Source organism: Lynx rufus, unplaced genomic scaffold, assembly GCF_022079265.1.
Source record: "Lynx rufus isolate CCGP_SWC_20201006 ecotype Redwood Valley unplaced genomic scaffold, mLynRuf1.p SCAF_2, whole genome shotgun sequence".
NCBI lineage: Eukaryota > Metazoa > Chordata > Mammalia > Carnivora > Felidae > Lynx > Lynx rufus.
In genome coordinates this window covers 220671690-220695999 of record NW_025814834.1, presented here as the reverse complement: position 1 = coordinate 220695999, position 24310 = coordinate 220671690, and the positions used below count along the sequence as shown (strand labels likewise).

The window sequence follows — 24310 nt, the reverse complement described above, 5'->3', positions numbered from 1 at the left end:
GAGGGGCTGGGTCACTGATTTCTAAATGTGTCTGTTTCCTGTTTCTGTCCCAGGAGACAGAAACTTTCTGCTGCTGCAAACCTCAGGAAAGAGGAAGTGAGATTTGTCCCAAAGCACCTGAAACCCCAAAACCAACAAACAGGGTTGTCCCGAGCTCACGTTGTCACGTCCCTTGTCGCTGGGAGCCCTTGGGGGCCGCAGGGTGCTGTGCCACGAGCAGCACGGGGTCTCCCGTGTGGCCCCGCCCTTGTCTGTGAGCAGGAAGTGCCCTGATGCTTGGCTTCGGTCAGGCCTGCGCCCGGGTCTGCTCAGGGGCTGCTCGGGGGCTGGGGCATCCTCTCTCGCTGCTGTCTTGTACTCAGGGTTTGCCTCCGCACCGTCCCTCTCCGTCGAAGGCTGAACGACCCCTTTCGTGGCTCCCACTTACTGGGGGCGTTTGGCCGACACCGGGGCGGGGGGGGGGCTGCTTCTCCCACCGTGGCGGGCCACCTGCCCCCGACCCAGGAGGGAGCTGAGGGCACGGACGGTCCCTTCTCACCTGAGACCACACTGGAGATGGTTCGGAGCAGGCACCTGGGGCCGACTTTTCCGTGTTGATCTCTGTGATCTCCCCTTCACTATCCTCTTGGACTGTTTCACTATTTAGCAAAAGCTTTAGAGCCTCAAGAGATAAGCAGGGTCAATATTAGACCCCGTGGCTCTTTTCAGGCCTGTCTGTTGACCAGGGCCCAGGACTGTCTGGGCTGCAGAGTTATCGTTTTCTTGTTGTTAAGCATACTTGAGAGACAGAGAGACAGAACGTGAGCAGGGGAGGGGCAGAGAGAGAGGGAGACACAGAATCTGAAATGGGCTCCAGGCTCCGAGCTGTCAGCACAGAGCCCGACGGGCGCTCAAACCCACGAACCGTGAGATCATGACCTGAGCCGAAGTCAGACGCTCAACCGACTAGGCGCCCCTGCAGGGTCATGTGGAGCTGGGTCATCAGCATCTGGCCGGTTCCCGCTGTCCGCCAGTCTGGTGGGCACCGGCAGGTGTGTGTTGTGTGAACGCCCGTGCCCACGGTCCTGGCTCAGCGCTTTCCACCCGCTGTCCGACGAGGATCCGGTCACTCTGTTCCTGCAGACAGTGCAGCCTCTGGGCGGGAAGGGCCCCAGGTAGGAAAAGCCAATCCGTGCATCAGGAACTATGTCCTAAGCGCCTCCTGTATCCCAGGCACACGGAGGGAGGGAGGGACGAGATCCCGCAAGGCTTCTAGAAGGGGCCCCTGCTGCAGTGCTCGGAGGAGACCACAGGAGGGCAGGGCCGAGGCTGGGAGCCCGAAGCCGCTGGCGGATCCTGCGGAGGGATGGTACCTAGGGCCAGGCAGGAGCAGGGGAGGCGGTGAGCACCTGAGTCCTGGACCAGATTTGCTGGTGGGCTGGGGGGTGGGGACGGCGAGCACAACCCAGGTTGGACCCGGGAGGCTGGGTGAAGGGAGTCGCCCCGTTTATTCAGATGGGATACGGCAGGAGGGGGATTTGGGGTGAAAAGTGTGAACTCGGCTTTGCTCATCAGCTGTGGGGGAGGGGGCGGCGGGCCGAGGCACCCCCCCCCGCCCCCCACAGCACAGAGCCTGCTGGAACACCTGGGGGCAGGTGTCGGGGAAAATGACAGTGAGGAGGGTCCTGGCATGGGAGGGGGCTGCACGGATGGAGAATGACCAGGTCCGAGATAAGCAGAGACAGAGAGGGGCAGCCTGGGAGTCAGGAGGGGGGGCCATGGGGGACAGGAAGGGGCGGGGCCTCTGGGGACCTGGACCCGGCAGGAGGGGTTCCAGTGGCTGGGAGAGGACAGGGCTGGAGTGGCCAGGGGTCTGGGCTGCAGAATGGGGCAGCAGCCACAAGGTGTCCTTTCCGACCCGGTTCAGGGCCACTGGGGTCCGGGCAGGCAGGGATTGACTGTTCCGGAAGGGGAATACAGGAGCCTGCCTCAGTGGAGGTGAGGGATGGCCCCACTCGCCAGGCTCGCTGAGCTGCCCTGCCGGTGGCCAGTCGGCCAGTCGGGTCTCTGCTAATGGAAAATCCCTTCTTCCCTTGCTTGTGGCCAAAACTCGGGAGCTATTCTGCAACAGCCAACGTCCCGTTCATTCAGAGCCCCCGACGTGACCTCTGAGTGTGCCAGGCCCTGCACTGCCCCACGACCGTATCACGCCTTTGACTCGGGAGCCAGAGGGTCCCTGGGCTGAACCGCTCCCCCACCTCCCATCAGCCCTTCCTCTGGCCGCAGGTGCTCTGCCCTCTGATCTCCAGCATAGAAGCTTCCCTGCGCCCTGCCCATCTTTCACTTCCGGTGGGCTTCGCTAATCCTTCTCATGCGCAACCCCCACCCCCGCCCCGTGAGCTGCGTGTTCAGCCTGTTGTGAAGTCCTGAGCCCCCTACACACTCAGCGGCTGGTTTGCCGGCTGCCATGGCCACACGTGAGCACCAGCTCCCGCAGGGCGTGGGCCGCGTCTGCGTAGTGCCGCCATCCCCCAGCACCCGGGAGACCCTCACCCGCCAGGAAGCTTGTCAGGCTCAGAGCCGGCAGGAGGGCCTGGGGTTGGCCTGTCTGTCCGCCCCGGAGCCGTGAATGGGGAGGTGATGGCTGCTTCTCCATCCCCGGGTGTTGGCCGTCGAAGTGACCACCCCCCTCCCCCCACCAGAGTCCCGCCTCCTTCACTGTGCTTGTCGCTGAGGAGACCAGGGGCCGCTCAATGAGGTGCTGTGCAGGCAGGGCCTGATTAGCGCCTGCGGATAGACAGACGGACAAGGGAGACGTGGGCGAAGGAAGTCAGGGCAGACACCTGGGTCAGCGTCAGGCTCTGGGAAGGCTGACTGTCCCCCGTGGGGCTCAGGGGCGAGGGGTCCCCCACTTGCTGCACCCCACCTTTGCTCCAGGCCCTGGGCACCCTGGAAGGGGCTGTTTTCTGGGGGCTCAGTAAAGTCTGTGCATCCGTGGGCCTCCGGCCTGTTCACCGGGCCCCCCCCCCCCCCCCCCCCCCGCAGAGGCCGGCAGGGAGTCACACGGGGACCCTGCGCGGCTCGGGCTCCAGGCCGCCGCCCCGGCTGTCTCAGCAGCGCTGTCTGCAGGCAGAGGCGAGCAGGGCCATCCTGCAGACACACGCCTCGGCAGCTGCAGGAACGGGCTGCTGGGGGCACGTTTCTCCAGCGCGAGGTGTGGAAAGTTCCACACGGCCCTGGCGTAGGATTGGGCGAGGAGAGCGCGCGCATACTTTCAGGAGGGGAGGGCGCCTCCCCCAGCACGAGTACGGTCTTGTTGGCATTTCCACCCATTTACTCAGACTCCGGGAGATGCTGTGGGAAACACCGCGGGTGGAGGTCTTGCTCCGAGGGGGACGGGTTCTCTCCCCCTGAAGCCCGGACGGCATGCCAGCCACTCACCTCTGGGTGAGGCCGCACCCAAGCCCAGACACGCCTGCCAGAGAAGACCAGGGGGCTCGGAGTTTCGTGCCCTATGAAACCTCTGGTATCAGTGTTCTGCGGAGAGCCGGGGACGCTGGGGTCAGAGCAGAAGCCCGCTGGGGGTGGGAGGGAGCCCCCCAAGGCAGAGCCCTCTGAGATCCATGGGGTGCCCGCCTGCCCGCCCCCGGAGCCCACAGCAGGGCGAAGGGGCCGCAGAGCTGGGGCCCCGTCTCCCCCACTCCGCACACCCTGCCCCAACCGTGCGGGATAGAATGATGCTCGCAACCCCCCCCCCCCCGTGCCCCGGCCCAGGCGGTGCTGCGTCCCAGGAGTGGGGAGCGCTGAGCTGGCCTCACCCCAGGAGGTGACATCCGAGGGGGAGTCAGGGGAGCCTCCTGAGCGGAGGTCTGGGGAGGACATCCGGGCAGAGGGCCCGGTAAAGACCCTTGTATCCACCTCTCCAGTCAGATCCACTGTGGTCCCATGAGGAAGCCACGGCCGACACCGTTCACCCCGTTTTCCACAAAGACGGGGGCCACGCAACAGGACGGTGACGTGGTTCCCACCCCGGGGCCGCCAACCTGGGAAAGGACCCATTGCTGTGTCTTACCGTTGGGCTCAGCTCCTGGCTGGAGGGGCAGCCGGGCCAGGATGCTTCCTGGGGGAGGTGGCTCTGAGGTTGGAGGCTGGAGGGCAGAACCTGGCCAACGGGATGGGGAAGGGGCCAGGGAAGCCAGGGCGGCTGTCTGGCAAAGGCCGACTATTCCTCCAGACTGTTCACCTGCGGCCGTGAAGGGAGACGTGTTTGCCGGGCCCTCGGGCAGCACGGGATGCACGCGGTGCCGCAGGCGTGGGGAGCAGTGGACGCGGCAGGCGGGGCGGGGCGCCGGGACCCAGCAAGGCATGCTGGGGAGGGCAGGAGGCAAGGAGGGAGGAGAGAGGAACCCATGAAGCCTCAGGCCAGGTGCATCGCCGCCTTCCACGTCTGGGAAGGTCACGGGTGGACTTTGTGACGAGTTGCATTTGGACCTCTCGGCTTTCTTCGGAAGTGCTTGGGAAACGTCCTCGCTCCCCGTGGTCAGGAGCCTCAGGGGGCAGATAGAGGACCCTGATAGGACCGGCTCTTCAGCCTCGCCTCCCCTTCTGGACACTCGGGGGTCCCCCGCGTGACACCCAGGAGGCCGGCCGGGGTCACAGAGCAGAGATTCAGGCAGCTGACTTCACTTGCTACTCCTGGTTCAGAGCAGCCTCGGCCCGAAATGCAGCGAGGGAAGTGGGCGTTAGTGTCCAGAAAGAACTTCCTGATGGTCAAGGGTACACGATGCTGGACGAGCTTATCCAGGTCAGCTGTGGAAGCTCTTTGCTGCAGGTTTTTCAAGAGGCGTGAATAGATAGTCAGAGCTGAGCTTTGGATAGCATAGCTTGGAACAGCTCAGTCCTGTTGGCTGTGTTTTGTTTCTTACTAAATACAGCGCAATACTGAAATGTATTCCCTCTTCCTTATGATTGAAAAAAAAAAGCTTTTCAAGTTATTTATTTATTTTGAGAGAGACAGAGACAGCGTGAGTGGGGAAGTTCCAGAGAGAGAGGGAGAGAGAGAATCCCTAGCAGGCTCTGTGCTGAACTCACTAGACCGTGAGATCCTGACCCGAGCTGAAATCAAGAGTCAGGTGCTTAACCGACTGAGCCACCCAGGCGCCCCTCCTTATGATTTTCTTTTAAATTTTTTTTTTCAACGTTTATTTATTTTTGGGACAGAGAGAGACAGAGCATGAACGGGGGAGGGGCAGAGAGAGAGGGAGACACAGAATCGGAAACAGGCTCCAGGCTCCGAGCCATCAGCCCAGAGCCTGACGCGGGGCTCGAACTCACGGACCGTGAGATCGTGACCTGGCTGAAGTCAGACGCTTAACCGACTGCGCCACCCAGGCGCCCCATGATTTTCTTAATAAAATTTTCTTTTCCCTGGCTTACTTCATGGTAAGAACACGGTATATGACCCATGTGGCTTACAAAATCTGTGTTACGTGACTTTATGGTATCGGTAAGGTTTCTGGTCAACAGTAGGTTAGTAGTAGAAAGTCATACTTGCATTTTTGACTGCATGGGGTATCGGTGCCCCTAAGCCTATGTTGGTCAAGTGTTTCGGGGTTAAGCTGTGTTTCGGGGTTAAAGCCAGAGGAAAATGGACACCCATGAGGTACGCACCCACAAGGGTATGGGTCATGGTGTTTGTCACACTACCCAGAAAAGCAGGAGAGAAAGCCCCAGAACACAGAGGCAGGTGAAAAGAGCCAGGGAAGCTCCTAAGAGGAGGTGAGCCTTGAAAGGCTTTTCAGGTGGCAAGGAGACAATGTTCCAGGAGGAGGACAGCAGGAGCAAAGGCCCTGTGGTATGGACAAGAGGTACAAAGGAGGCTGGGATGGGGTTTCCTTGGGGGACCCTTTATCAATGCCCCCCCCCAGAGGCCCAGGGGCTCTATCTTTTGAATCAGTGTTTGAGCCCAGTGTCTCCCACTGCCCCTGCTTGGCCTGGTGCAGGGACGAGTCTGGAGGTCTCCTCTCTCCCTCAAGTCCCCTCCACTAAGTGAGTCAGCCTGGAACTGAGCCTCTGGGGACATAAGAAGAGTCGTCTGAAGTTCTACTGACGAGGTTTTCTGTTACGACTTTCGCTGGAAAAATAAGGTCCACCCGGGGGATCCTGCGTGTGGCAGCTGCACTTGGTCGCAGGCCGCGTGCTCACAGCCGGTCTGTGCTCCTGACTTTCCCTCCCGTCTTACTAGCCGCGGGTGCTGGGAAGGGAGGGGAGGCTGAGGCAACCAGCACACAAACTTTAAGAGCAGTTTGCTTTCCATCTACATCCCCAAAACCCGCTTGAGATGGTTTACCGATTGTCAATAAACACATAAAATGAGAATCTTCTCCAAGTGCAAACCCGGCCATGCGTTGTGGCCGTTCCCGGAGGCAGGACCCGCCTTTGACCCCAAAGAGCACCCAGGGCAAGAGCGGTGCTGTGGGCCCACGTGTGTGCTGAGTTCCAGGGTCCGTTTCCTTCAGCCCAGAGTTTTCTGAGCCTCCCGTCTGGGGCTGGGCACGACGGGACGGTGGGACGTGGCCTCTCTGGGGCACGGGGGCCTCCCCGCTCACCCCATCCCTGTGCCTGGCGCTCGGCCCTGAACTCTGAGTGGGGAGGGTCTGGGGGTGGCCCAGCTTGTTTCCCTGCAGCCCTTACCTTGTTGGGCCTTTGTGCGGAGGAGGGGGAGGGGAGAGGAGTGTGTCCAGCTCGGTCAGCTCCCTGGCTCTGGGCGGGCCCCCTGGGCAGGGGTCATTCCTCCTGATGTACAGTCACAGGTTATGGCCTTCCTGGACCCTCCTGATCCTCACAGCGGTCCTATGGATGCTTCACCCCTACTTTGTAATAGAAAGCTGAGGCCGAGAGCGGTGGAGTCCCGGCTGGGTCACATGGGGGGGGGTGGGGCCTCGGCCCCCAGGTCTGCGGACCTCGGAGCCCCGCTGTACCCTGCTGGACCTGAGGGGTCCCTCCTGTCCTTCTCCTCTTGCCCCAGGACACGGTCCTTGTGGGCGGCACTAATCCTGGACCTGGGCACATTAGAGAGTCCTGTTCTGGAGGGTGTTAGGTGGGCAGTGGGATGGCCAGGAGAGCCCTGCGTTCTGGGATCACCAGCCCAGGCACCACCACCTGACCACCTGTGGGGACCCCCGGCCCTGGGGGCTTGGGCGGCGAGGTCTAGCCTGTGGGGCAGGGGCTGGAGGGCTGGGCTGAGCTCAGGTTCCCGGGAGAGGAGGACCAGTGGGCAGGCCGGACCCTCTGCTGCCTGTGGGGGTGCCTGGGGCGCTGGGGCCTGGCTCCCGGGGCCTCTGAACCCCCCCTCCCAGCCCCCATTCTCCGCTACCCCCTGGGCAGGGGACGGGGGCTGAAACCTGAGACCCTGGCCAAAGTGAGTGTCCCCGCTGTGTGAGGACAGTGCAGCCATCCCCAGCTTGATGCACCCCCTCCCGCCCCCAGCCCAGTGCTAAGCTTTGCTGCTGCTGCCCTGTGCTGTGACAGCCCGCCACGGTCTGCAGAACAGGGGAGGCCCCGAGGATGGGGATGCAGGGCAGGGCGGGCTGGAAGCTGGGACACCCCCACCCCAGGGCGGTTCCTTCTGTCCTCTCCCTACTCTCCCGGGGCAGGACCCCCTTTCCCTGGGACTCCACTCGCTGTCCCTGCCAGAGACCAGCTCCTTTCCCAGAAGAGGGCCAGACACAGACACAGTTCAGGACCTCCACGCCGGGGGTGGGGCCTCCCATCGGGCAGCCTCCTCCCTCTGCTGGAGGCCGCAGCCTGAGGTCTAAGCCCCTTGCCCCTTCCCAGCGCGTGTTCTGGGCCCTGCGTGTGAGCACACTCGAGCGTGTGGCCCCGAGGCCTATGTGTGCCCTTGCCTGGGATTCTTACCCCAGAGGTGCTGACCCTGGGAGCCAGCCTGGCCCCCTCCAGAGGCTGTGGGATGGATTCCCTGGTGCACTGGCCGGAACTGCCTGCACCCTGAGGGCACGTCCACCCTCTCTGCCCCTGCCCGCTGTCCCCTCCAAGTCAGCAGAGAGCACCAGAAAACATGTTTGTGGAGCAAATGGACAGAGACTGTGTTGGGGGGCCTAACTGGCCCTGGTGGGAGGAGCCCCCAGGCCATCCGCCAGGGTCCAGCAGGGCACACTGAGGATCTGGGGGGAGATGTACTCCCCCGGCCCCAGCCCCTCCCGGAGCCCGGGCCCGGTGCATCCTCCGCGGGACCTGGAGGGGAAGCCGCCCGCCCGCCCGCCCGCCCGCAGCCCTGCTTGGGTCGGGCCCAGGAGCCCTGCACGCACATGTAGGCACATGCGGGCCGCCCCGGGCTGGGCATGTCCTAATCAGCCCGCTCTCTTGGGAGTTCTGCTTGAAAGCAAACAAACCAAAAAAGTCCTGGTTTTGCCCGAGGTTCCTCCCGCTGCCAGGGGCCTCCGGTCTGGGCGAAGGGCACCCCAGGCTTCTCTGTGGCTGTGCTGGGCCCGGTTTGGACAGCGAGGTCGGGGTGGGGCTGGTCCCCAGGGTGCAGTGCACCCCATCCGGCTGGGAAGGAATGCAAAGGGAAGGAAGGAAGGACCTTTCGGGAGCCATGCAAAAGCCGCCCCACTTCCTAAGCAGCGGGGTTCCCTGCAGCAAAGCGGAAACGGCACAAAGCAAACCGGACAGAAACCTCTGCCCTCTGCCATTTCCTGGGGGTGTGGGCGCAGGTGTCCCTGGGGAAGCAGGACTCAGAGGAAGGGTAGCAGGGATGGCCCTGGCCCCGCACAGGGGCCCGACGCTCTCCTAGGGAGGAGGGGCGCTCCCCAGGAAGCTGGACCACAAAATGCCACGGAGTCACGGGGCGGGAGGGAGGAGGGTGAGCACAGGCCACTGGCTGGCTCGTGGGCAGACAGAGGGAGCCTGTCTGAGGCGCCCGCCCGGTGTGCAGAGCGCTCCCTTCCCGCTCACCAGGGCTCCCGCACACGGGCCCTGCCCCTTGTGGCTGCCGGTACATGATGCTATCAGCCTTGCTCTTTTGGTTCAGTGACTAATTCCCTGGCACCCGCCGCAGATCGGTAAAGAATGTGGACAAGTTAAAATCTGAACAACGTTGTTGTCGTCGTGGGGCTGTCTCTCATTTCTGGGAGGGGGGGCCGTGGGGGCCCTTTGCCCTGCTGGCCTGGGCCGTCCCGGTGGGAGGGGGCGGGGAGGGGGACAGACCTGCACCCCGGGTTGTGCCGTGCTCCCCGAGGCTCCCACCGCCCTTCAGTCGCCCAGGGCGCAACTGGCAACGTGGCAGACGCTCCCCAGGGCCACGGCTGGTCACCTGGGAGGGAAGAGAGAGGTCACGGAGCCTGGGGAGGAGGGTGCAGGCTGGGACCCCCGCCCTCCCCCCCGGACCCGGTGGGCTCTCAGCCTCCTTGAGTGGGAGGGCCGGCTTCCCACCTGGCCTTCAATCCCGGGCATCGGTCCGGGGGAGACCTCCTATTGCCTGGCACACCCACGCTCCGTCATTCATTCATTCATTCATTCACTCACTCACTCACTCGCCCGCTCAGCAGGCCTCTCGGGAAGCACTCTGTAATGACAGCCCGTGGTACCCCGACAGGGGCCGGGCTGCTGATCGCAGCGGTTGTGATGCTGGGGAAGGTGGCAGCCTCCGGAATGCCGTGAGCCCCTGGCGGCCTGGGCTCTGGCCCGGCCCGGAGCAGATGGCTGTGAGCTGCACGTGTGATTTCCAGTAGCCACGTCGAAAAACAAACGGTGAAAAGCAACCCGTGGAAGTAACTTAACGCTTTATCTCACTTATGGGAAACGGTGCCCGTTCCGGCGCGTGCTGACCGTGAAATCGTGAGCTGGATTCTGCCCTTTATGTTCTCGTGGCCAAGCGTGTGGAGTCGGGGCGCCCACGCCCACAGCAGCTGCCTCGGCTGTGAGGGCACGCCGGGGTCCCCGGCCGGGGCCCCACGTGGAGCGGGGAGGCTTGCTCTCCTCCCCGCCCCTGCCCCCCACCCCTGCTGAGCCAGGAGAGGGGAGGAGCCGGTCCCCAGTTGTTTTGTTTTAAACAGCTTGATTGACTTACATTTTACCTGACACACAATTCACCCATTTCAAGTGTGCAATTCAGTGGGTTTGCGTATATTCACAGCTGTGTGTACCCGCCTTGACGGTGAATTTTAGAACCTCTTCATCGCCTCCAAAGGAAACCAGCTGCCCCTTAGCCTCCGCCCCCAGCCCCACCCAGGCCCTGGTGGCCCACTGCTCTGCCTCTGGCTGGACTCGGCCGGCCGTCAGCGGGGACCCCACGGCAGGCATACTCGCGTCTGTGGCTGGCTTTGTGCCCTCGCTGGCGGCGCTCCCTGTAGGGCGTGTCTGACTCCGGAATGGTTGTGTCCCACTGCTCCCTCAGACGGACCCCACAGTTTGCTCATCTGGGTGCCGGGGCCTCCCAGGTTGACAGGTGAAGGCACGGTAGGCTGTGGGGGCCGGAGCGGGGAAGGAGGCCTCTGCGGTTGCCCTGCAGGGGCCCCCTGTCCGCTGCTCCCCTGTCCCGCTGCCGGCCCTTCCCCAGGTTCACAGCGGGCCACGGCTCCGGAGGTCCAAACAGAAAAGGCCTGAGGCCCGCCCGAGGGGTCTGTCCGATGGCAGTTTCAGCCGGGGGGTGGGGGGGGGCTCAGGTGGCTGTCCCCTGGGGGCTGGAGCAACCTGGGCTCCAGGAGCCACGAAGCCACGGCCACCTGTCACCTTCTTGTGCTCCATCAGCCCTTGTGGTAAGCTTCCTTCAGACTGGCAGTCTTCAGTAGAGGCTCCAAGGACCCTTGTCACCAGCAGGCCCGATGGGGGAACGTGTGCTTTCCAGACGGATGCTGAGCTGGAGGGGCTCTGGGTTATGCACACCTCTCTCCTGATGGAGGAGGCAGAGAGGGGCTGAACAGCCGGTCCCCCTGGGGGATGCACCCCTGTGCTCTGCAACTTGGAGAAGGCAGGCTGGTGAGGCGGGGGCTGCAGGGCAAGCCCCCCACCCCACGCTTGCTGCTGGTCTGTCCCTGCCCCCCCCGGGGGACCCCAGGCCCCCTGCCCGCAGTTCCCACCATCCCCACCCGTGTCCGGGGCTCTCGGGGCCGCTGCCTCACCCCAGGCCGGTCACTCCCTCTACGTGCCTCAGTGTCCCCGTCTGTGAAACGCGATAATGGCAGTGTCCACCTCGGGCTCCTAGAGAGGATTACAGTAAACCTCGCCGCCATCCTGGCACAGAGAGCAGCTCACAGGTTTGCAGGCAGGGGCCCTTCTGGCCAATATCAGCTGCTCTTTGCTCTGTCAGCCCACCTGCCGCTCGAAGCCTCCAGATTGGGAAAGGCGTCTTCCTTGCCGGCCCTCCAGGAGGAGTCTGATCTGCCCGAGATTGGGCTGGTCCCCTTGCTGGGGCCTCCTCAAGGCCCAGGCAGGGGCTGGCCCATCTCGGGGTCCCGGGACCCCAGGGGGGTGAACTGGGGGTGCACACACACAGTACAGCTTAGAGTCCCTGTTCCTCCTGTGGGGGGGGGGTGGGGGGAGGGGCTGGGCTCCCGGGTTAGGGTTAGGATGTGGACCAGTAGGAGGGGACTATGGGCCCCACACTCTGGCGGGCCCACCTCTCCCACAGTCGGGCTCCCTGGGCCTGGGGTCTCCCCGCTTCTGGCTGGAACACAGGGTGGGAGGCGAGGGTGTCCGGCTGGATACCGCCCTCTGGAGAGTGCCGCTGAGTCTGCTGGCCCGTGAGAGGGTCCGGAGGGCCGGGAGCCACCCCCACCAGCAGCTCCCTCCAGGTGTGCTTGGTGGAGCCCCGGAAACCCTGGCACCCGGAGCCGATGGAGGGGGGAGGCGAGGTGAATATGTCAGCTTATCCCAACACAAGCAGTGACCTGTCGGGTGGGGGGGGGGGACGGGGAAATATTTGGGATGACTGAGCTGCTGGCCCTTTAAGTCTCCTGTAACAGGACACCTCTGGCCGCGCGTTTCCACTCTCCAGCCTGACTGTGTGTCCCCCTCCCTCCCCCTTCCCACGTTAGCCCCAGTTCAATCTGCTGAACAGCACCATGGACCAGATGAGCAGCCGAGCGGCCTCGGCCAGCCCCTACACCCCGGAGCACGCCGCCAGCGTGCCCACCCACTCGCCCTACGCGCAGCCCAGCTCCACCTTCGACACCATGTCGCCTGCACCGGCCATCCCCTCCAACGCCGACTACCCCGGCCCCCACCACTTCGACGTTACCTTCCAGCAGTCGAGCACGGCCAAGTCGGCCACCTGGACGGTGAGTTGTGCGTCCGCTCCCAGGGGCGCCTGTGGGGTGCGGGCCGGGGAGGGGTGATCGCCCCGGGCGGCCGGCCGGGTGTCCGCGCGCCGCGGGGTTCCCGGCCGCCTCCGGGAGGAGCGTCGGGCAGGAGGCGGGTCTGGGGCTGGGCAGTCTGGGCGTGCCCACCCCTCGGACGGACGCGGCCAGAGCGGCCAGCCTCCGCGGGGCCCCAGAGGGGCAGACCATCCTCAGGGAGACCCGCCGGCGTCCCTGCACCCTGGTGGGGTTTGCGTCCTGTCCTGGGTGAGCAGGAGGCGCGTGGATCGGCCCCCCTGGGGTCTGCAGAGGGCCACTTCCTGCGGGTGGTGCGGGGCGGCGGGGAGGTCCGGAGTCCGGCGGTTGGCGGGCTTGGGCTGTGCCCGCACAGTCTCTGGGTTGTCGTCTGTGAGCGTGGATGTGAGACCGGGACGTCAGGGCTGGGTCGGCAGCTGTGCGGACTCGGGTCTTTGGCGCCCGTGCTTGGGGGCATCCTGGCCCCTGGTGGGGACGTTGCCAGCTCGGATGGCATCCCGCACACCCACCAGTGCTTCGAGTTTACTCTAGAAACCACCCAGCAACGCACGAGATAGAATCTGTTATTGTCCCATTTTACAGCCAAGGAAGGAGGCACCGGAGGGAACATAGCTCGCTCGGAGTTACGCCGTTAGTAAGGGCCAGCAGGGAACCCCGTGGCCGGCTTCCCGGTCGTGGGGTCACTGGGGTTACGGTCCTAATCGCTGAACCGCACTGCTGCGGCTGCGAGAGGAAGGGGCTGCCAGGCATGCCCACGGGGGCAGGGACGCAGCAGGGACCTGGAGATCCCCAGGACGGACCACAGGCTTTCCTCTGAGGGTAGGGCATGCAGGGCTTTGGCAGGTCACCTGTCCCCCCCCTACAGGACAAGGACAGTGAGCCTTGCCCAGTACCTACCCCGGACACATCTAGGGGGTCCTGGCCATGGGACAGCGTCACCTCCTGCAGGGGACAGCAGCTCCATGGTCTCCCCCAGTCCATGGAAACAGGACCCTGGAACAGGGAAGTCTCCAGGCAGGGTGGCTGTGTCCCTTCAGGAGCACCAAGCAGGTGACCCGGGGGCTCTGCTGCTTTAAGGGGGGGGGAGGGGTCCCATGATCCCCACTGCCCTGCTGGGCTGTTTCCCATGCTCCTGTGGGTGGGGGTGGGGTGGAACCACAGGGAGCTGGTCAGGCTCTGCAGGGGCCAGTCTGGGTCTGGCTTCCAAGTCACAGCTCCCCCTGACGCCCCAGCTGCTGACCCATCGCTGGTCTGGGGCTCCCACCCCGTGGGCGCCCAGTTTTCCTCATTTGCGACTTTTTCCTGCGGTGTTCCTTGTCGCTGGTGGTAAGGCTTAAAGGGCTGTTGCCCACGCAGCACGGGCTGGCACAGTAGGAGCAGTGCGTCACCTTAGCAGCGGAGCTAGGGATGGGGTGCCATAGAGCTGGTCCTCCTGGGTGAGGTTCTGAAGCTGCAGGTGCTAGAGGGTTCTCTTACTGCCTGCGGGGTCCTGGTCCTCCCACCCCGATTTGAGGTTTGACTGGATGACTGTAAGCCAGGTCAGGAGGCTTCTGAGGCATCCCCACACTAGCACACCTCTGGTGACAGGAGACTCACTACCACGCCTACTCCACGTTCATACCGTTCCCCGAGCCCTTCCTGCAGCCTCTCAGGGGAGGGTCCCAGCCTCTTGCACCAATGCTGTCACCCAAGCCTGAGCTGCCGGACCCCTAGGAATCTTGGCAAGCACTGGAGGGGGTCCCGGCTGTCTTCCTCTCCACTGTTTGAGGAGGCAGGAGGGGTCTCTGCAGTGTCTTGGGGGACTTGGAGTGCCTTGGATGGTCTGAGCTGGTCCTCAGGAAGGGACAGAAGCTGCGCCTCGGCTGGCTGTCCCCCCCTCCCCACCCCCCACCTGGGGCCTCTGTCCCCACCTCCCCTGGCAGGGGAGTGACATTGAGGGTGGAAAGCCCATGGCTGGGTCACAGTTGTCTGCCCCTAAGTGGCCCCATGGGGTGGCCTGCCCCAGCCAGCCACACCAGAGGGCAGGGGAGGGCTTACCTTTGCCCAGCGGCTCTGCCCACAAGCCCTGACCAACCCTGCCCCGCATGCCCGAGCCCCGATCCCCACCTCCCTGTCTGGGCCCTCTGCTTTCGCGTGGCTGCTCTGAGAAGGAGGTGCCGTTGTTGGCGCACACGGTCCCCCCCCCCCCACCCAGACCTCGTCAGCGCAGGGGGTGGAGGTGGGACAGACGTTGATAATGAGATTTTTGGCACCTTGGCTCTCTGGGAGAAGACCCCCCCGTAGGCTCCTTTCCCTGCCCGGGATCACGGTGCAGGACGGGGACTGCCCGGCCGCCCGCCTGCTCGCAGCTCTGGGGGTCTGGCTGTGCGGGCGCTGCCCGGACTTGCTTCCCGGGCGCGCTGTCTGGGCTCCGCACCGCGCCGTGCGTGGCTCCCGCCGTGCCGGATGCCTGGTAACTGATAGATAATTCATATTTTTCTCAAGTACAATTCCAAATTGACTGTTACCTTCACTCCTGTCCCCGCTCGGAAAAAACACCCTCACCAAGTCCCCAAGGGACCGCAGCTGTTAATGGGGTCTTTGGCCTGTGCCTGGCCGAGGCCCCCTGCGAGCACCCCCACATCTCACATCCATGCTCCTTGGGCACCGAGGGGAGCCCTCAGCTCACAGGCGTGCGTGCCACACGCGGATGCACATACGGAAACACCTTGCACACGCGTGAAGACAGGGACACGCAGACGTGCACAGGCATACACAAACACATGTGCACATGTGCAGCCTCTTCTGGTCCCGACCCAGGGTTCTGACAACCCCTTCCGCCCACAGGCCAGGACCGGCGGGTCAAGCACAACTGAGCAGACAAGGGATGTGTGTTCAGCCTCCAAGATTATAAACTGGGGGCCAGGGACGGGCCGAGGTGGGAGTTTGGCTGGCAGGGTCCAGGTCTCGGGTCTGTTGCACTGCTCTGGGCCTGGGTCTGAGGGTGCGGTCGTGACAGGACAAATGAGCTGCCTCCTGGGACCACTTCTAACGGGGCCTGGAGCCCGGGGAGCGCCCCACAAACCGCTGCTGTTGAGCCGTCCTGGTGAGGGCCTGTCCCGTGTCGGCGCTCCTCGGGGCTCTGGGGGCGTCAAGGAGAGACCTACATCGAAAAGGTCAGGGCGGCGAGTGAAGGCTGGCACCCGGGGGCGCTGATGCTCTTTGGACCGGGGGACGGTGGAGCCCGGCCGGCGATGGCAGTGACTGTGCCTTTGTCGCTGTCCCAAGCCCTCCCCAGCACCCTCCAGCCTGGCCTCTGGGCCCTGACGGCCACTCTCACCCCGCAGCCCCCCAGGGATTGGCGGTGACACGGACGGCTGGTCCCAGGAGCCTGGAGGAGCAGCCGATGAGAGGGGCATCTGGACGCCGTCCAGCCCAGCTCAGTCTCCCCCGGCTCCTAGGCTGGGCCTCGCCAGGGAAGAGGGCTGTCCTTGGGGTTTGGTAGGTTTGGGAGGGGGGTCCGAGGTCAGGCAAGAGGCTTGGGACAGTCGGAGCCCCGGCCCAGCTGGGTAGCGTGAGGCGTGATGGTGAGGGTGCACGTGGCGTGAGGGCTCAGCTAGTCCCCGGGGGGGCCCGGACACAGCCCCCTGAATGACCTCCAGCCGCCCCACACACGAGCGTCAGTCTGTCCGTCTTGGGGGCCAGCCAGCTCACGCAGCGTGAGCGCCACCCTCCTGGCCCAGGAGGCTCCTGTGGAAGGCAGGCGGGAGACACAAAGGTTCTCCACGGGGTTCCTGGCAGAATGTGGCTGAGTCAACACTAATGGATTCGGGAGAAAACTTTCCAGCCCCTCGGAGGTTTGCGAGCAGGAAAATAATAGTGGATGTGTCCCGACATGATCACAGTATCAATTGCGTTATCCTAAAAGTTTATGGAATGCATAAGTGGAATTAATACCTTTTACTGGCACCAGAAGCAGTTACACGTATTTAAGGCCGAGGGAAGAGCTCTCAGTGTCTGTGGTGGAGACAGAATGAGGAGCGAACAGGGGAAGTGGCCGTGATTGCCTGCATTGTGCAAAGCTCCTGGGGCGGGGACCCGCTTCCTGCCGGCTGGCCCTGGCTGGTGTCGGCGCCCTAGCCTGTGGCCTGAGCTGGGGATCGCTTCTCTCACCACCCTCTGCAGCCGCTGGGGCCCCTGGGCTTGGAGGTCGCAGAACTTGGCCTTGGAGGCCGAGTGGGGCCGGGGCTGGAGCCCGGGGGTCGGGGAGTCGGGAGCGGGGCCTGGGGACAGCCCCTCCTTGCCTCTCCCTGGGCATCTCCCAGGCCCTGGCTGCCCAGCCAGCATCAGTAGCTGCCGTTATAGGGGGGACAGCTCCTCCTGGAACCGGGGCTGAGGAGGCCACGCGGTCCTGAGGCTCCCACCCCCGTCCTGTGGACTCTGGGCAAGGGTCTCTGCTGAGCGACCAGTGAAGCTTTTCAGTGGTCAGTTGCGGGGGAAATCCGTGTCAGGATTTTGGAAGCGGGGCTCGAGTTCATGGACCCCAGGCCCCAGAATTCCCCTGGCCACGCCTCCCGCCCCCCTCCCCCCCCCCCCCGGCCTTGCAGGGGCGGTCCGTGTATTTGTCCAGGCGGCCCCAGGAAGAGGAGGGGGCAGAAACCCGAGGGCGGCAGAGCTGGGGTGAGGTGTGAGGCCCCGGGCTGGACAGGGCCACAGGGCTGCTACGCTCGGGCTCGTTTTAGGGCAGGAGCACCGCCTCGCACAAGTGACTAGCACTCCAAGCTTCAGTAAAGTGGAAGCTCAGGGGTCGCTGGGGGATCCCGCGGTGGCCTAACGCCCAGGGTCCCCCTGGGATTACAGACCTGCCTCGTCCACCATGGCCGTGTGCCCCGGGCGAGGCAACCCCTCCCCTCTCCTCCTCGTCCTCCTATGTGAGGAGCCAGCTGGCTCCTCCGGGGCCTTGGGGAGGATGAGACGAGGGGGTGCCACATGCTCACCACCTGGCACTAGGAGCCACTGCCCTCTGCAGGGCAGTCAGATGTCTAGGGTCCCAAACTCTCCTTTTCCCCCGGGGCTTCGCTGGGTATTTATCTTCGATTCCAGCCAAGCATTGCCTTAAAAGCTGGAAAATGCCCATCCCCACGTGTCCGGGGCATCCCCGAGCTCACTGGAGAAGCTGTGGGCTCCTGTCCTGCTGGCAGAGGGTGCAGTTTCTTAAGAGTGAAAAAACCATGCTCACCACTGCCTGGCCAGAGGGCAGGTCTTTAACTGAGGTCCTGAACTGGAGACTGACCTGTAGCTTCCATGGCAGGAAGGTCAGAGGCAGGAGAGCCCGTGCCCAGGGCCCCCAGCTAGAGCTGACACAGGGCCATCGAGGCCATCCTGAATACCCGTCCCCACTGTGGCCACGGCCGGGCCAACCTCCCCGCTCCCAAGCCACCTGCAGCTGGGCCGGCCCCAGGCCCAGGCCATCTGGAAGCCTCTGGGCCCTGGGGGCAGGAGCTGGCCCACCTGTGCCTGCACTCACCAGACTGGCAGTCCTGTCCAGAATGGGGTGCCTGCAGTCAGAGGGTCCCAGGACCATCCTCTGAGCAGAAGGTGCCTGCTGGCCCCCACACCCTGCCCAGGCGGGCTGACCCTATGAGCACTACACTGACAAGGCCAAGCAGCTCAGAAGGGGAAGGTGGGCGTTAAGGGTCATAGGGGATCTTTCCCCTGGCAGCTGAGGGGACCCCTGTGGTGAGCAGAGCCGGGCTGGTGGCCAGCCTCCTCATTCTGTCCCCACACGGGTAGTTCTCTGGTCGGGCTCACAGACATGCCTTGCTGCATTCTTACCAGTGTTTTCCCCATGGGGCCAGCCAGCGGGGTGTCTGCCTTCTCTGGGAGGCCCGGACAGACAGGCTTGGGCTCTCCAGCTGGCAAAGCCAGAAACCAAGTTCACAGGCAGAGGAACTGTGCTTGAGCCTGGCTGAGGCAGATCCTGGTGCTTCAGACGTGGCCACCATTTGTGCTCTTGGCCAGGAGGGTGGCTCCTGGTGGGAAGGCCGGGGCTCCCCGCAAGCCCAGCTGGGTCCCCAAAGACACGTCCTGCTTACCCTCTCCATCCTCAAGGCCCCCTCCTCAGGGTCCAGGGGAGGCCAGATGGCAGGGCCTGGGTATCTGAGGCCAAGGGCAGGTCCCCGCCCATTGGCCCCCTTGCCCCTGACCCCAGGCCAGAGGAAGAAGCATGTTGTGCCTGGCACCTGTGTCCTTGCTCTGTCCCCCTGCATGCCTCTTTGGGTGGCAGTCTTCCTGGACCCAGGGCTAGCCTGGTGGAGACAAAGGGGGCTCAGGGGTCTCAGCGCTCCCACCCCTGATGTTAGCCCAGGACAGAAGCCACCAGAGACATCCTTCCCGGCTTGCAGCCATGTGTGGGAGGAGGCGGAGTAGGCCCAAGTCCCTGTGGCCTGGGAGTGCCTGAGGGGGATGCTTGCCACTTCCCAGGGCGTGGTACTTCCAGGTCGTGAGGGTCCCAGGGGCTCCTGCTCCCTTGATTGGGAACAGGCTCTAGGATGTGGGGGGGCAGGCTCCTGAGGGGTGTCGCTGCCAGCCCCAGGCCCACCTCTCACAGGTAGGCAGCCTCTGGCCCACAGCCTCTGGGGATGCCCCTGGATAGTGGTCAGCGTCACTCGGCACCGCAAAGCCCGCTTCTGCCTCCCGTTTATCCTTCTCTGGGCTCCCGGCGAGGGAGCCCCCTGACCAGCCTGTGCAGGGTGTCAGCAGATGCGTGTGTCTCCTCCCCTAGCCGGGAGCTCTTGAGGATTCTCGGCAGGCTTCTTTATCAGGCACGGTTGCAGCCTACCGGCGTCCAGGAGCTCCCAGGAGCCTCCTCCAGCCACCAGGCCCGTGGCCAAGGTGGGGCGTTGGCTGTGGGTTTCCTTGTGCGGGGACCCTCACCGCCTTCTGTCCATGGGTGCTCTGAAACGGGCTGGGGTGATGCCTACAGGCTGGCACCCTCCCTGTTATCCTGCCCAGACCTCCCTGACATGTCAGAGCCCACCCCATGTCCCAGCAGCTCTCCGTGGAGTAGGGGAGGCCACCAGGAGGGGGTGTGGCAATGTGGCTTGTGTCACTCAGGGGGCCCCTCCTTACCCAGGAGGGCTATCAATGGGGGCTGTTGGCCTAGGCCCCCTGTGGGTCTTGGGGGTCACCCTATGAACCCACACAGCTTCTTGGTAAGTGTTCTTGTGGGAGTTTCTCTAGGGAGGAAGGGAGTCTGTGGCCTTGGGTAGGTCCTCAAAGGGGTCCATAACCTGAGAGAGGAGAGAAATGTGGCTCTGAACACACACACACACACACACACACACGCGGCAAGCAGATAAAAGTGGGCTATAAAAAAAAATCATTTAAAAAAATAAAAGCCCCCCCTCAAGGCCCCGTCTTCCAGAATCTGTTGTAACAGATTCGCCCAAGCTGGTTAACGGTATTTGCGGTTTGCAAGATGCTACACGTCCCTGGAAAATGACAGACAACCTATTATCACCTCTCCACTCTCCTCCTGTCCAAACCTGCCCATGCCGGGCACCCAGCTGCCGGGGAGCGGGTGCGAGGAAATTAACAGCCACGGAGCCTCGCCTGCCACCCGCCACCCTCTCGCCTGCCACCCCCGCGCCAGCCCTGCCAGGCCCCAGGCTCCCAGCCAGACAGGGCCCGTCGAGGACTCTAATGGGGGGAGGGTCCGGTGGGGGAGGGCAGGGATGGGCAGACACCAGCATTTGGGCAAACCGTTTCCTGCAAACACGAAGGGATACATGCATCTCGGGGCAGGCAAGTCTGGACGGCTCTGTGTCAACAGCCGAAGATAAATAAGATTTTATCAGCTCAGAATCTGTTGAAACACATCCATCTAGCGGTTCTAGGGAAGGAGAGGCAAGAGGGAGGGAGAGGAGGCGTCTTCACGTGACCTTCTCTGTGGACCAGGCGGGACCCAGGAGTCTTCCTCCCCACCTGCCCATGCCTGAGTCCCAGGAGCTGCGGGAGGAGGGAAGGAGCTGGCTGGGGGGTGGGGGCTCACGCCTTCTTAGACACAGGCTACCCGACCCTGACCCCACCCTGGGTTTGGCCACCCCACGCCTCCCCCCTCCAGGCCCACCTCCCGCCCCTGTAGCCCAGCAGCTGTGCCCCTGCAACATGCTACCAAGTGTAGGGAAGCCTCAAGGCATCCCTCCAGCCTGCCGTTCGCTGTTCTACCAGGACCGGGCTAGACATTTGTGGCTTCAATCCCCGCAGGGGTGGGGTGGCTGGTGTATGTGCCCACGGCCATATTATCAATCATCTTGGGGTGGCACTAGGCTAGGGACACCCCTGTGGGGAGTGGGACCAGGCCCAAGGCTGGGGGTGGCCCTGCCAGGGACGCAGAGGCAGGAAGCGGGGCCCTCTCTCCTCGCCCACCCTACGCGGCTCCGGGCTCCCAGCCCAGCCTGGTCCGGCGCGGGTACCACGGACAGCTCCCCGCGGCTCCTCCCCAGGGCGGGGCGTCCTCCGCGCGCCCCTCCGTCCCCGCCCTTCCTCCACCCCGCGCCGGCCACGTGTCCCTGCGTTGTCCTGGGACCTCCTGCGGCCCCCTGACACGGAGAGCACCCCCGGGCGCCCCCATCCCCGCCTGCCGGCCACGCGCCCCTGCGTTTCCCCCGGACCTCGGGGCCTCGGTCCGACGCCCAGACACGGACACCGAAGGGGCGCCCCCACCCCGCCGGCCGCAGGGCCTGCAGAGGAGGGCTCACAGAGTCTCCGCTGGTCAGGGGCCTTGAAGCCCCGCCCCACTGTCAGGACAGGCCTGCGGGGCTGCACCTGGAGTCCTGCTCCCTCCCTGCTGGCTGATGAGCCAAGGCCCCTGGGCCTTCGGGGGCCACCAGACCCCATCTCAGGCCTTGGAGGGATCACGAGGTCAGAGGACTCACTGATGGGAGCCGCTGGGTAGTCGCCCCAGAGAGGGGACTGGAGGGCCTGCTCGCAGAGGGGCGGGGAGCCGTCCGGCCTGGAAGTGACACCGCACACTGGGCCATGGCCGACGGCTCAAGGGTGTTAAGTGTGGTCAGCCAGTGGGCCGCCTGCCCAGCCTGGGAGACGTCTGTCCAGTGGAGTATAGCATCCCGCTGACAAGCACCAGAACCTGGGGGCCAGGCCTCAAAGGCCATTCTCCTCTTGACGCTTTCAGGCGGGAGCCTCCAGTAAGTCCAAATTCTTCTGAAGGCTGAAGGGGCCTCTCAGCCCATTTTCTTTCGTGATTCTGGGGCCTGGCAAACGATAGGCACCCCACAAACACTGCTGCAGGGATGGCCCTCTGGACCCCGGCTGCCCTCCAGGATGCTTGCCTGGCAGCTCCCTGCCTGAAAACACCTGCACACTTGTCTGAGAGCCGGGGACCTGTTCTGAAGCCTCACTGTGGGTCGACAAGAGAGCGGGGTGCCGAATGGGCACCCGGTGTCTGCTTTGGGCCGGGCAGGCTGCTGCTGTCCTGGGCAGGGGCACCCAGCTTATCCCCCAAACTGGTGCTTCGGGGAGTGAAGGGGCAGCATTTGTACTGATGAGGACATCGGAGGTCAGCAGTCACCCCCTGGGAAGCAGGACTGAGCCCCACAACAAGCAGGCTGCCCCCACTCCCTGAGCCCTGTTTTCTGCTCTTCCCAGAAGGGCCTCAGCACCCCCCCCCTCCCCAGGGCTGTGTGTGATCATTCTTTCCTGCACTGTAAGCAGGTCTGGGCACTCTGCTTCTCGCCAGAGGTGGGGGTCCCAGGTATGGGGTGGCAGGTTGCACTGGGCTCCAGGGAGCCTGGCGAGTGGGAGGGGGCGGTGAAGCCCACGGCATCCAGTTTCCTTCTGTGACGGGGGTGTGAGGGGCGGGTACTGAATTCAGCGCCAAGGGAAAGTTGAACAAGGTCCAACACCCCGAGAATGCCTTGAACTCCACCCCAGGGATGGGTGTTTCCAGGAGGGAGCCCTGGTCAGCTCATCAGGGGAGGGATGGCTCACACTGTGGGGCCAAAGGCTGTGAGGGCACCGGTGACCCCCTGCTCTGGGGCTCCGGGTAAGTTCCATCTCCCTATGTTTCCCACCCCTTGCTTTTTGTACACTTGGAGTAGCTGGGGGTCCATTGTGTCCCTTGGTGGCCAGAGGGGGGCGCTCTGGAGGCCAGTGGGGGCCTTACCTTAGCAGTGTGAGGGTGTCGGGGGCCCCCCAGCTTCCTTGGCAGAAGCGGGCTGTGACCTGCCCCTTCTCTGGCTCTGTCATCCATGTGTCCGGCCTCAACTGCCCTGACTCTAGCATGGTGGGTACACTTCCCGCTGTGAACCGTGAGCCCCAGCCTGTGGTCTCCAGTCCCCTGTGGTGACCGGACCCCAGCTGGGCACCTGTCTGAAGCGGTGTCTCCTGGTACAGTACGGTGTCTCTGACCCCACCATGGTGGGGTGTGATGGGGCACTCTCCGGACTTTGTGTCTGGGGTGACTCCAGGTCACCGGGGACTTGTGGGGGGGGCAGGGAGATTGTGGGGTGGGGCCAGGAACCTGAGACCAGCAACACTGTCCCTGGGGGAAGGAGGCACGAGGAGCCCCAGACGGGTCTGCCCAGAAGCCAGTCAGCTTGGAAACTAGTGGCTACCCCTGTGGTCACCAGCAGGGTCTCCTGTGAACTCATGTGAGGGTCCTTGGGTGGGCGACCTGGTCCCCCGGCCACTGCCCCCAGAGGCCCCTGCCAGGGTCAGGAAGGGCATCATCTGACCCTCCCTGGGCAGGGACCCTGGGCTGCAGGTACTAGGACTTTGAGGTCCCCGGTGGCCCATGCCACGCTGCAGAGCTCAACCCCTCAGACTCAATGTTTCACATTCTTCTTCACTCGATTGAGAAACGTATCTGAAAAACACTATAAAACTTCCTATTTTTATTTTTTATTTATTTTTTTTCAACGTTTATTTATTTTTGGGACAGAGAGAGACAGAGCATGAACAGGGGAGGGGCAGAGAGAGAGGGAGACACAGAATCGGAAACAGGCTCCAGGCTCTGAGCCATCAGCCCAGAGCCCGACGCGGGGCTCGAACTCCCGGACCGCGAGATCGTGACCTGGCTGAAGTCGGACGCTTAACCGACTGCGCCACCCAGGCGCCCCAAAACTTCCTATTTTTAAATTTTTTTTTTCAACGTTTTTTTATTATTTATTTTTGGGACAGAGAGAGACAGAGCATGAACGGGGGAGGGGCAGAGAGAGAGGGAGACACAGAATCGGAAACAGGCTCCAGGCTCCGAGCCATCAGCCCAGAGCCTGACGCGGGGCTCGAACTCACGGACTGTGAGAGCGTGACCTGGCTGAAGTCGGACGCTTAACCGACTGCACCACCCAGGCGCCCCAAAACTTCCTATTTTTAAAGGGTAGGCTTTGCAAGCGCTCTTGCTGGGCCCTGGGGGCCTACGGTTGACAGCGATGGGGCTGTGGGTGGGGAGGAGCCGGGCTCGACAGGGCACCCCTGGCTCCCAGCCCCCACTCTCCATCAGCTTCCCCCTTCCCTGGCCTTTCCTGGCCTCACCCGTGAGATGGACGTAATGGTGCCAACCTCTCCAGCCAGCGATGGCGGGATGAAAGCCATCTGCTCTCCGTGCCCAAAGCGGCCGGTGCTGCCGAGTGGGCGAGGGGATGTGGGGAGGGGCGAGACTCCTGGCTGGGGGTGGGGTGCAGCTGAGCGAGGGTGCCGAGCCGGGGCCTCAACCCTGCCCCCCGATCCCCACCAGTACTCCCCGCTGCTGAAGAAGCTTTACTGCCAAATCGCCAAGACGTGCCCCATCCAGATCAAGGTGTCCACCCCGCCGCCCCCGGGCACCGTCATCCGGGCCATGCCCGTCTACAAGAAGGCAGAGCATGTGACTGAGGTGGTGAAGCGCTGCCCCAACCATGAGCTCGGGCGAGACTTCAATGAAGGTGAGGCCCCCGGCCCCGTGCCCAGCAGCCAGGGCACCCCGGGAGGGAGGGCTCGCC

At 63.8% G+C, this 24310-nt stretch overlaps 1 protein-coding gene across 3 annotated transcripts in view; it reads left to right on the top strand.

Moving 5' to 3' along the window:
* TP73 (tumor protein p73) overlaps nucleotides 1-24310 on the top strand; it is a 61321-nt gene that overhangs the window by 28955 nt on the left and 8056 nt on the right. For all 3 annotated transcript variants that reach the window (XM_047083343.1, XM_047083344.1, XM_047083342.1), the window contains exons 4-5: nucleotides 12033-12275; nucleotides 24067-24253. In XM_047083343.1, coding sequence (XP_046939299.1) covers nucleotides 12033-12275; nucleotides 24067-24253 — 430 coding nt within the window. The remainder of the gene's footprint in view (nucleotides 1-12032; nucleotides 12276-24066; nucleotides 24254-24310) is intronic.